At 42.9% G+C, this 12,985-nt stretch overlaps 1 protein-coding gene across 1 annotated transcript in view; it reads right to left on the reverse strand.

Annotated features, from left to right (window-relative positions):
* LOC124719842 overlaps nucleotides 1–12,985 on the reverse strand; it is an 80,733-nt gene that overhangs the window by 45,321 nt on the left and 22,427 nt on the right. The window contains exon 2 of the mRNA XM_047245028.1: nucleotides 5,679–5,854. Within this exon, the coding sequence (XP_047100984.1) occupies nucleotides 5,679–5,724 (46 nt within the window). The 5' untranslated portion in view covers nucleotides 5,725–5,854. The remainder of the gene's footprint in view (nucleotides 1–5,678; nucleotides 5,855–12,985) is intronic.

Genomic DNA, 12,985 nt, shown 5'->3' on the forward strand with positions numbered 1-12,985 from the left:
ATGTATTTGTGAATTTGAAGGAATTAACGACACAGTGCATAAATGCTGATGACTTATTTTAGGGGCGAGGGAGGTGTCGTGGCTGCTGTAAAAGGAATGGAACTTCATTAATGTTAAGACAGTGCACGAGCAGAGTCGGCTGAGTATGAGGTAAGACATACTGAAGGCCACTGAGGATGTAGACATGTGGAAACTGCCAATGAGAACAACAGCCCAGGATGTGCCAAGGTGACTCCAACAGATTTGGAATTTCTGCCACAGTGCGGCTTTTGTTATTTGTTGCCACGTAATGTTTAATCTGTGTCCAAACCATTTCGATTGCGCTGATGCGGCAGTGCTATAGTGTGACCTAAGAACACTATGCCCACGGTGTTTAGCTACCTACATACTGTTGAAATAGTGGCTCATTTTTTTCACTATTTTCATGAGTTCCACGTCACATGAAGTGTCCCGAATTTTCGCATTGTGGCGTTTCAACCATTCAAAGGCGTCGGATGTTTTCGTTGCCATCGTTGGAGCCTTTAATAATTGAATGTTATGGGGCATTATCCATAAAAAAATGCCAGAGCGCCGATTTAAGTTTGCCCAATAGCTGCCCCTCCTGAAAACTATCGTGGTCAATTTCCTCATGGTTGTCGCTTGATTTCCTCGATTTGTAAGCGAGGAGACAGTGGGGGACGAAACCAGGTGCAGTTCCAGGCATGCAAGACCATAATTCTTGCGCCCTTTCCCATGAGAAGAGCAGAACTTCCACATGTGCTATCATCATTTTTTGTGACGGAATGACCGGCGTTTATACAGGTTCCGACGAACCAAACATTGTCTTCAAACGGCACTTTAACGCTATTTCTTAAGAATTGACAATGCCACGCTGCGATGTCAGCTCTCTTCAGTTATAATTATCGGTACCATTAGTTTTTTTGTGCCCAAATCCGAGAGCTCTGACAACCGTTAAGAAAAACTTCTTGCTGAAACAGAATAACTCTGCCTCGCGAAGAGTGACGCACAGGATTTTTGGTGCTGTCCTTCTCTTTTTGCCGAGTGTCTGCAGTTTGGACGAACCTGGCTCTTCCAATACTGCACAGTATTTCTCCTTACAGATTTAGACGAACATATTTTTATGCAGTGCTTTCGACTACCTTCGTTAGAGGCAATAGGGTTGCACCATGGTCCCTCTCCTTCTCGAAATATTCCCGCATCGAGCAACAAACTCAAGTGTCTGACCACGCAAAATATGGCAAGATTGCTGAATTTTCGATTTAGCAGCCACTATCTTATGCACACTTTCGCTACAAGATTCAGACATTCTGTAGGACAAAATAAACTCACCTCACAGAGAAACAAAGCACACAACGAAACGGACGACAACTGTTTACGTTATCGGCCGTGACCATCGTCAGCAGCTGGTCACAGTAGCCGCTATCTGCAGTAGAAGGGTAGTTTGACAACGGTGAACGGAACAGGGAGTCGCCGCCAACAGCGTTCTCTGATTGGCTGTCGCTATGGTAGCAGCTCTTTAAACAGCCAGCTAGACGTCAGTCAGTTTGTTATTCTGATCTGGGTGTAATGTAATCATGGCAACAAACAGCTTCGACAACAACTGATACCAGGACCGTGAGTGATGAGGGCACTCCATCTCTCTCTCTTTCCTAAGCATGTATCCCGACTTGCGGGGCCTACTGGTTAATTGGATGTGGCATGTTAATGTTTGGGAGGGAGCGGGGGGTGGGGGTGGCCGGATGCCTTTCCTGTCGCCACCCCATACCCGCCAGAAAGAAATTAGTGTACCCCAGCTGTCTGCATCTAGTGTAATCCAGGGAATAGTGCGAATGTGTTCACATGTCCGAGAGCCATGTAACTGAGGCAGAACGTGGGGACCAGCCCAGTATTCACCTAGCGGGATGTGGAGAAGCTCCTAAAGACCACATCCATGCTGGCCGACACACTTGTCCCCATCGTTAATCCTCTTGGCGGATTCGATCTGTGGCTGGCGCGCCGACACGATTCCAGGGAGCAGCGCTTTAACGCTTTCGGCTACCCTGGCAGGTTTTCATGAACTTCATCGACTGAGATAATCATATGATGCACAACTCTCATGAATAAGATAAGAGAGTCAGTTTAATTAGAAATTAATTAATTTCACCATTACTTAATTAATTTCACCATTACTTATACACAAGGACAGATACACTAGCAGCACTGCAGAGCGTGTTGGCAAGGAATACTAGTAACTACATACCCGATCTAGATTGTGATGTCATTATATGTTACTACCTATTTATACTCTTCAGCGTTAAATTTACATAATTTTGCCCATAGTTTCAAGTCCATTAAAGATACATAAATTCTGAATGCTGCAATCAGAAGAGAAGACAAAATATGATTGAAATAGTATAAAATTTGTAATTGTAAACTGAACAACAGAGATGCTAAGAGCATGAACAAATTTTCCTGTTGAAAGTTCAAGTTGTGAATAATTAATCTCTGATCTATAGACAAAGTATAGTACTTGGAAATATTTATCACGTATACTTTTGAAGTAGAATTTTAGCGCACAGTTAATGGCGTTTAGAATGTCAGAGGTCCACAGAGGAGTTCCATATGCTGCAATAACAATTTTTGATCATTTCTCCAATAACATAAACCGAGTGACAGGTAGCAAAGCAAGTTTTAAATCTAAATCGAAATCATTTCTCTTGGACAACTCTTAATCCACCGACGAATTTCTCTGTAAAAACTGATAGCCAGTGAAAAATGAAAAATAAAAGATGACACTAGTTTTATGTCTAGTTGCATGAGTAGGAATCAGTGTTAACAGTAGTCACGTATACTTATCCTGAAGACTGACTCATTCCACATCATGTCGTTTAAAAAATTGTTCAAGTAATCTATGTAACATGTAACTAACTAACTAACAAATTTATATAGTCGTATCGGCAATAAATTTAAACTTTATAGAAATTCGACGACCCTCCATAAAAACAGATACAGTGTCATCATTCGATAATTTACACATGTGGTGAGTATGTACACACACACAGGTTTATCAACAACAAAATTCTCTGGCTTATCAGTTCTAGTCGTTACTTCAGATTGTGTAACCATAAATGTTAGGTAACCAACGAAACTACGACGTGGAAAACTTTCCCAATTTGTAGCCAATGAACGTAACCTGAGTGAGTTCGAACAGTAGTGGCAATAAGTCGCGAGTGACCAGGCCGAACAGCAACATCACTTAATGCGGAACCGACACGACTTTGAAACACGGATGGACCGTATAGAACGTGATTGACCTTTGCAGTGGGGAGTGTGGATGGCAGAGTCCTATCAGCAGCCGAGGTCACGGGCCCGAGCAGCAAGGTGCAAGAGGACGTGTGGACGCTGCGTTCACGCGTCGATCTGGTCGGAAGCCGACGAGCGATTTATGCCTTCCTTTTGTAGCCAACCCTCTCTCTCCTCCTCACACCCCACTCTGGCTCCTCAACCCAGCGTTCTGTGTGATCTCAGTGATCACACAAATATTTGCCACGGCGCTGGTGCCGCCTGTTGACCTTGGCTTCTGACAAGCCACAGGTCTCCTCCCCCGCGTGCCTGGCTTCCCGCATCCCCCGCAGCCGAAGCTGCTCCAAATCCGTTTCCTCACGTCATCCATTTTCCGCGTTGCTACACTGGGTGGTCACGAACAGCCTGAAAAGCATGTAAGGGCGTTGCATGGCAGGTTGCGCTGAGAAATAATTTTTAAGAAGGGAATTCGATAAGTGGTGCTACTTCAGAGTTAACTAGCACTGAAGCTACCCGTTGTGTGCACAAATTGAAGTGGCCCGCGTGATACAATTACTGTCAGTTACTCTCATAGCGTTGATGACAGAGCACAATACTGCTCAGCCTTTGACTCTGGTTCCCACGTACAATTTTTGTACTCCTCTCTTGTTGTGTTTAAGGAAACCAAAAGCAGAACACGTATGGCGACGCAATCTACAGGAGGGCGACCTGGTTCACTAACGTCAATGGTAATTAAATTGTAAACAGCGCAAGGCATAGAAATCTTTTTTTAAAAATTATTTCTCAGCACAAACCACCCCGCAATGTACTTACAAGCTTTTCATACTGCTTCTGGCCACCATGTATACACTGAACAGCCACAGGAACTGGTACACCTGCTTAATATCATGTGGGGCCGCCGTGAGCACGAAGTGCCGCAACACGACGTGGCATGAACTCGACTGAAGTCTGAAGTAGTTCAGGAGGGATCTGACGCCATGAATCGTCCAGAGCTGCCCATAAATCCATACGAAGAGGTGAAGATCTCTTCTGAACAGCACGTTGTAAGGGATCCCAGATATGCTGTGTAATGATCATGTCTGGAGAGTTAGGAGGCCAGCGGAAGTCTTCAAACTTAGAAGAGTGTTCCTGGAGCCACACTGTAGGAATTCTGGATGTGTGGGGTGTCGCATTGTCCTGCTGGAATTGCCCAACTCCGTCGCAATGCACAATGGACATGAATGGATGCACGTGATCATACACAATGCTTACGTACATCAGAGTCGTATCTAGATGTATACGGGGTCCCATATCACTCCAACTGCACACACACCACACCTTTACACAGCCTCAACCAGATTGAACAGTACCCTGCTGACATGCAGGGTCCATGGATTCACGAGATTGTCTTCGTCCCTGTACACGTCCACCTGCTCGATACAATTTGAAACAAGACGCATCCGACCAGGAAACATTTTTCCAGTCATCAACAGTCCAATGTCAGTGTTGACGGGCCCAGGCTAGGCCTAAAGCTTCGCATCTGGCAGTCATCTAGGGCACACGAGTGGGCCTTCAGATCCACAAGCCCTCATCGACGATGTTTAGTTGAATGGTTCGCATTGATGACCCACCATTCAAATCTACAGCATTTTGTGCAACATTTGCACTTCTGTCACGCTGAACGATTCTCTTCAGCTGTCGTTGGTTCCGCTCTTGCAGGATCTTTTTCTGGTCGCAGCGATGTCAGATATTTGAATTTTTACCGGATTCCCTATCTTCACACTTGTGAAATTGCTGTACGGGAAAATCCACACTTAATCGCTACCTCCAAGTGTCTGTGTCCCATCGGTCGTGCGCCGACTGTAACATCACGTTCAAACTCATTTAAGTCTTGATAACCTGCCATTGTAGCAACAATAAGCGATCTGACAGCTGGGACCGGCACTTGCTGTCTTAAATAGGCGTTGTGCATTGCAGCGCCGCATTCTCCCTGTTTACATATCTCTGTGGTTGAATACACATGCCTACACCAGTATCTCAGTCGTTTCAGTGTAAGTAAACGCTCACACTTTACTCACTCATTTGTTGAGATGCTTCGCTGCCATACCGGTGGTAACGCTTGTCGTTGTAACGGTCTGCTCCGCTCATCTGCAGCGCAATATGCGGCCCATTTAAGACAAAAGAAAAATGAAGGTACTGAAGGGTACACGGGATCCCAGGGCTTTGTAAATGAGTTGATGCTGTAACCGTCTCCTTCACCATGATCCACAAGCCACATATTTACTCTATTGTGAATTAAATGATCTCAGTAGTTCTTATAACAGTAAAGTATGTAACCCATGGAGAAAAGTAAAATAAACATTCCTCAACTATAAAGAGTTGGAAAAAAGTTCGAATGTACACAGCGTTTACAGTACCTAAGTATGTAGCTTCCAGGAACCTTCTTGTCTTCTTCCAGCGCATAGTTCGCTACCTGCTCCCTGATATACTGAACATCGCGTTCCCAACCCCTTAATTTCGTGTGCAGCATGTCTCTCACATGTTTCATGTCCTTAATCCATCCATTGAGCAGCTGGTCATTCATGTTTTTACCCTGAAACACACAGAAAGTAGTTGAAATTCCTTGTGTAATATTGTTCGCAGCAGCCAATGTTAACTTACACTTATAGGCATCATTATTACATAACATTTAAAGTATTGCACGTGGAAGACTATATAATCTGTTGTGTGCAGCCAGCACAGCATTAAAGCAATTTTAGTATCTAGCAGTATAAGGGGTAATCAAAATGTTTCTGTTCAAAGTCCATATGGTCCAGGATCGGTATGCCAATCAGGCAAAATCGATCTGAGCATTGAGGTAATCAATGCTGAATATTTCCCTTTGGAGAATCACCGCATTCTGCTGCATGAAGAAGTCTGCAACTGCCTGCTGCACATCCTCATCCTACAGGAACTGCCGACCATTCAAGGCCTTTTTTAATGGACCGACCAAAGGAGAGATAGTCACATGAGGACTGTAGGATGGGTGCTCGAGTGTCTCCCATGTGACTCATACACAACGAATGCGGCTGGTATCCCAGACCAACCAGCGGCTCATGCCGAGTCATGCTCAGCGCGGAACTTGGCGCACCATTCCACAGCAGTGGTCTTTGACAGACGTGCTGCACCATCATTCTCCGATGGATGTCTACTGGTGTCAGTCAGCCAAGAAAAGAATAACAGCACATTGATCCTGTTATGACACACTTGGTAATAATGTTGCCACTGTTCATTTGCCATACTCACATCACAAAGACACGAATGCCACACCAATCGCTTGACTACATGTCAGTGTTTATATACCAGCACTGGAGTCGCGCTACTTTGCGCAAACGCTGTACTGACGCCATCAAATAGAAACAGTCTATCGCCCCTTATGTAATTAACAAACATTTCTCACCCCATAACATCAAATAAGACAGCTGTAGATATTTCCAGGTAGTTACTGTACAAACATACAGCACAAATGTGTGAATGCGTGCTCTCGCGGCAGTGTGTCTTAATTAAATCCTTTACGGCTGCGAGCAGAGTCAAGCTCCAACATGTGTAACCACCTAACGTGGCTAGGAGACAAAGGAAATTTAATGCAAACTTTTCAACGGTTTTCGAAGTGACAGTCCTGAGATCGTAGACTATTGCGTCAAATTCTTGCTTCTTACCAATGCTGTGGGAAAGGTGGGATACATGAAGTGACCGTTTGCATACTTATTGATAATTAACAAGCACTCTATGTCAGAAATATTATCTCAATTGGTTATGCACGTATCAAACGTCATCATTTGGCTGTTGTATCGCTGCTCGCTTTCGCTCAAAATATTCGTTTGTTGTTCGTCGTTTGACGTGATCGTCTTTTTCTGAACATGTCTCGAATCTAGCAAATTTGGAGGCATGTAGCGAAGTTTACGAATTTTGCGAGCTTCAGATGGGGAAATGAGTCCGTCAGAGACGTTGTAGCTGATGTTAACACAGAAGCAAAATCAGAGAAGATATCTCGAAATATCTCCATTGTTCATGAAGAGAATACTGTGCAATGATGTTTTATACACACATGGAGCAGGGAATGTTCAAAGGCCAAGGTATGGTCATGAGTGTCCCAGGGAGGTTTGGTAGGAGCTCTCTTTTTCTCTCTGTACACACGGTGTGGTTCAAACGTGACTGCATACACTTCGTAGGTGGAATGTAGGCATCAAAAATAAGAGTAAAATATTAAATAAGGTTTCGTCTGAAATTGTTTTACTTCCGAGTTAGGCAGCAGAGTAGGGATCACAAGTGCACGACAAGCAACACAAAATAAATTCTTCTCAGAAAACAACGACAAGAAGGTGTCCGAAATTCAGCACATCTAAGTAGAGCATATTTACACCAGACATGTGCAAAATGATGTCCATGTGACAGTGACGTGCTCGCCGTCTCACCGCTCTCGGAATTCTGCAGGCTACTTTCATCTCATTCTGCGTGGCGGCACAGCCGTTTTCAGTTTGCTGCTGTAGTTGTGCTACACTCCCAGTCTTAACACCATAGAGGAGCTCCTTAAGATGGCCTGAAAGATAGAAGTGCAGAGGGCTAAGATGCGGAGATCTGGCGGACCAAGTAACCAATCCTGGACGACCTATACATCTGTTGGCACAACCAACACTGAGGTTCTCTCTGAAATGTGCAGCAGCAGCATCGTGCATAAACTGTAAGTTGCTTTGGGTAGCGATTAGGCAGCGATGAAGTAGACCACCCAATTCATGGTCCAAAATCTATTGACACGCACTGCCAGTCACGCGCTGTAGAGTAACGTGCAGTACGAGTAACGACTATAGCACACCAAATTTCACTGAAAATGTTGATATTCTCACACTGTAGTCACACAAGGATTGTCATACAACGGCATGTGCTTTTTGTGAGGGTCCACGATACCCACTCAGGCAAAGAGGCTCTCATCCATAAAAAGTACCCTATGATCAAAGAGTGGATCAGCAGTATGCCCATAAAGCAACCAGTGATAGAAGTCCTGACATCTGGGGTTGTCTACTGGTGTCATCTCCTGTACCTACTGTAGGTGATATGGGTGGAATTGCTATCTCTGAAACAGGTGCCATACAGTTGATCGAGGAAGCCCTACAATAGTACTTATATGGCGAGTACTTACAGTGGAATCTTCATCTACCATTTCCAGGATCTCCACAACACCCACTCCACTGTGTTGAGGCCAGCCTGTCTGCAGTGCACCACGAATGCCATATTCCTTTAAACACCTGTCCACAGCTGTGAGAGTCTGATGGTTTGGTACTCTTCCGTTTGGAAACATTCCACATACCGTCGCCCTGCTGCTCGTGTGTTGTCTTCTGCTGCTCCATAAAGAAACTGCACGTCTGCACATTCACAATTTGTGTACCCCTTTGTACTGCACACAAGGACTGCCGTCTATGAACTGCCGACTGTATGAACGCACATAGTATATCTGGTGCTGCTTCACTGCAACAGCGCCATGGACTACAACGAACCACACCAGAGTCAAGTAAACAACGCATTCCGTGCTTGAAATCATCCGAGTGTTGTAGAAGGGTGTATGCAGCAATGTCAGTTGACACGCAGGTGAACACGAGAGGCCCAAAGTCTGTATTGGCCCATGATGTGATGCCTAACACAGACTGCATAATGCACCATACCTCGGAAATAAAGCAGTTCCAGACAAAACTGTTTAACATTTTACTCTCATTTTCATGCGTACCTTATAACCATGTGTACAGTTGCTTTTGAAAGACCCTGTATAAACGATCCAGTGGACAGAGTGCGCAGCAATCTGTGGCTGTACGCTGGTAGGGCTGAAGCTCACAGAAAAGTCTCATTGTTGAGTGTCTGCAGAAGGGCGCAGGACGATTTAGAATTTCTGTTTGGGATGATGAATGGGAGATTGCTTCACGTGCTGACAAATGTACGCCAGCGCAGATCTTTTGGAAGAACAATTCTGTAAAGTTCAGATACAGGATTAGTTGAGTGCTCCTGGATACAGTGATTTCATGTCTACATCTAATATTTGCAAAGCGATACAAAAAGGGACGAGTACATCAGATGGGTTTTAGGGAGAGGGGAGTGGTCGAAGTTTGATTAGCTGGAGGAATTCTAGGGAAGTTTGGCTCATCTGCCAAGGTGACTATGAACAGAAAACTTGTGTCACCTATTCTTCAGAACTACTCGACTGTTTGCTTTCCCACCAGGTGGGATTAAAGGGAGACAACGAAGCTATTTACAGGCATTTAGAGTTATTACAGGTAGGTTCCATTAACATGCGAATGCTTCAGAAATGCTCCATGACCGCAAATGGGAATCCCTGGAGCAAAGACGACGTTCTTTTCGGGAAACACTGTAGTAAATCATCAGAGAACAGGAATTTACAGTGGGAAATCAAAATAATCAAAGTAAGATATCATGTGTCAAACAGTTGCATACTGTATAGTCTATTTATTTAAATATTTAGATATGTTTTGAGCTCACCTCAATCAGATAAGCGTGCAGCAGTATTTAATTATCAGGACTTAACAAACACATTGCATGTTGCATTGTCTATTTACTTAAACATTTAGGAATGTGCAATGTTACAACATTTATATGCAGTCGCACTGTACCCCAGGAAGTAGGAAGGAATGGTGTTCCTATTGTAAACATTTCCCTGCTGCTAGGCATTACGACCAATTTGCCTGTCATACCTTATGAATATGAGCCTCAACCTTGGGCAGCTGCCAGCTCTGGCATCTCCCACTACCCACCCTCAATGTGCGACTATCTCTCTGACCTCACACCCCAAGCATCTGCTGCCAACCGTCAGTCTCCCCTTGGACCACGGGCTTTCCCCATATGGCACACAGATGTCGAATATTACATATGTTTTTGCTTCTGAAAATTAAGTTTTTCGAATCACCACTGAGGCTAAGGCTACATTCCTATTTGAGGAGCTTTTACGTCATGTATTGATGTATGTGGAATGTGGGAAACATCCAGGAATAGGTAGCGTTTGTAAAGTAATGCAGCATCTCCCTGGGATACGGTAAATGTATTCGCAGTTGCTAGTATGGACAACCGTCAGATGTAGAATGCAATGACGACAATGAAAATATATGCTAGACCGGGACTGGAAGCCGAATTTCCCACTTATCATGAGCAGCTGCCTTACGATTTGGTTATCCATGCACAACTCACACACAGACCCAAACTTCCACATGCTATCAACCATGCATCTATATGCTGCATTCATACTTCCATTATGTATATTCCTGTACAAGGTAGACATCTAAACCTAAAAGTCGCTTGCCCAGTGTCGGCAGATAAATACGATATCAAAGTACCTGTGTTGTTCTGAATTATTATGCAAAGCTCTTTTGGAGATGCATGCATGTCGACAGGTGCAGGCACTGTGGCAACTACAGCCTTATGAAATACATGAAATGTATTGGCAATTGTGAATACGAGCAACCATCAGCTGTATAATGGAATAACGACAATGGAAATTTGTGCTGGTCAGACACAAATTTCCATATGTTGTCAGCCATGCTTCTACATCCTGTACTCACACATCCATCCCACACCGGCATAAATTTTCATTCTCATCGTGCATGCATGTCCAAATGAGCTTTGCATCGTAATTCAGAATAACACAGCCACTGCAGTGACATATTGTATCACCCCAGGAGCTACGAGGTGGCAGATTGACCACCAGCTGTTGTCCACGCAGCTGCACCAGTCTGCGAGTCACCTTGTTCACTTGCAGTGTGCTTGCGCATAAGGAGAACAGACGTTATATTTACACTTTATTTAAGAACATTATTTCTGCAAAAGTTTAGATTTTCGAGCTGTCTGTTGTATGGCATCAATCTAACATCTCTTTTTATGCACAGATGTAGACAGATTTTTCAAGTCTAATAATATCATAATCTATATTGCATATAACGGACATCAACAGTACAGGTGTGTCCTGGCATCAGTTGTGAATTGTTTAGCCACTTCCATCATTTACATTAGTAACGCCTTCTCTGTACTGCTTAGTACCACATCTACAGTCCATAATTATTTCATGTAACAACATCCCATATGGTTGCAGCACAGTGCTGGGCTAGATTAAAAGTACAGAAAGATTTTGGGGTTTAATGCAAGCATTATTTATTATTTCCCCACGGTGTTTGAGAGTGGAATGGTCGATATGACTTACTTTGGTAATGGTTTTAGCTGAATTAAGAGCAGTATCTGACAAATAATAAAGAAAATTTAGACACAGCAATGCCATTCTTTACATTTGTATGGAGATAAAACCATTCTTGTTCACAAGTACACTTTAAGTTGAACAGCATTAGTGCCATGTATGTTTTGAAGTGTCATAGAAGAAATCTTTATGTGTTTTGGGTCTGACTAGTGTCAACACTACTGTGAATCATATGTATCCCTTTTGCTGTTATACAACAACTAAGTTACCACACAAGAATGTGTATTATGACAAGCGACCAGAGTTTGTTTCGTAGGAACTTATATGGGTGTCCTTGGAAGAAATACAACGTTGTTCTCAGGAAACTGTGAGATCTAAATTTTCAAGAATCTGTACTGTAATAGGATGTGTGACCACAATGCTATAACCATTGTATATCTCCTGTAGGGATCATAAGATAATAGTGATTATCACTTAGCTAAAGTGTGTTTTTGACAAATAATACAGACAATACAGACTTCCTATAGAATATGCAAAATATTTTGTACTTCAAGATAAATTTTAACGCTAATATGTGGGACGTTGTAATGTATGATATTGGTTTTGTATGATCTGAGATAGGATTTTGGCAAATAATGTAGGCATTTTAGGTAAGGTTGTAACTTTGACTATTTCTGTACGAAGATAAAAACATTACATCCGAAAGCAGTAGGGAGGTGGTGTTGAGTGGCAAAGTGCTTAAGTTGGACAATTTTCTTCAAATTTAAACAAACTATTTTATTTAAACAAAAGTGCCTCACAAACGTAACACATTGCCCAAAATTTATAGTATTATTTTACCAAGGAACACAGAAGGAAAAATTCACTAAAAACTCAATGCAACAATTTTAAAAATTCCATACTAAGTAACACTGCCAGCCAGATCTACTTCAGTTTACGGAAAGCAGCTGTAGACAGAATTTAAACAACAAAACATTACAATAGCAGCTGCTGACAAGACTACACTATGATTTATTGCAAACAACTGGAGGCAGAATTTAATAAAATGATACAGTCAGTCAAGCGCCAGCAGACCCCATATTAACCATTACAACTTACAGAAAACAACTGGTTGGAGAATTTAAACGAATAATTCGTGCAATAAGTAACGAACCAACTGCCAACCAGTCTTAAGGGGACTGGTCCGTGAATACCAGGGGAAACCTTGAAACGACTGTCAGTTTACTGAACAGTGTAACTCCAAGAATTCAATTTGGAGCCCCATACAATTCTCACCATCTTTTAAGACTTCTTTTCGGAACATTTTTATGTATGAACCACAACTTTAGCTCTCACATTTTCTTTAATTGTATTTTTTTGTTGCAAGTGAAATAAACCATGGTAATTATTTATGCACAACATAGGTACACTTTACTCAAAATACAAACAAAGTAGAAGGTTTACTTTTTTTTCCTGTAAGTTCTTTGCACTAACATCTTTAAAGCAGACGATGCTGCCATCAAT

Source organism: Schistocerca piceifrons, chromosome 11 (genome assembly GCF_021461385.2).
Source record: "Schistocerca piceifrons isolate TAMUIC-IGC-003096 chromosome 11, iqSchPice1.1, whole genome shotgun sequence".
Lineage (NCBI taxonomy): Eukaryota > Metazoa > Arthropoda > Insecta > Orthoptera > Acrididae > Schistocerca > Schistocerca piceifrons.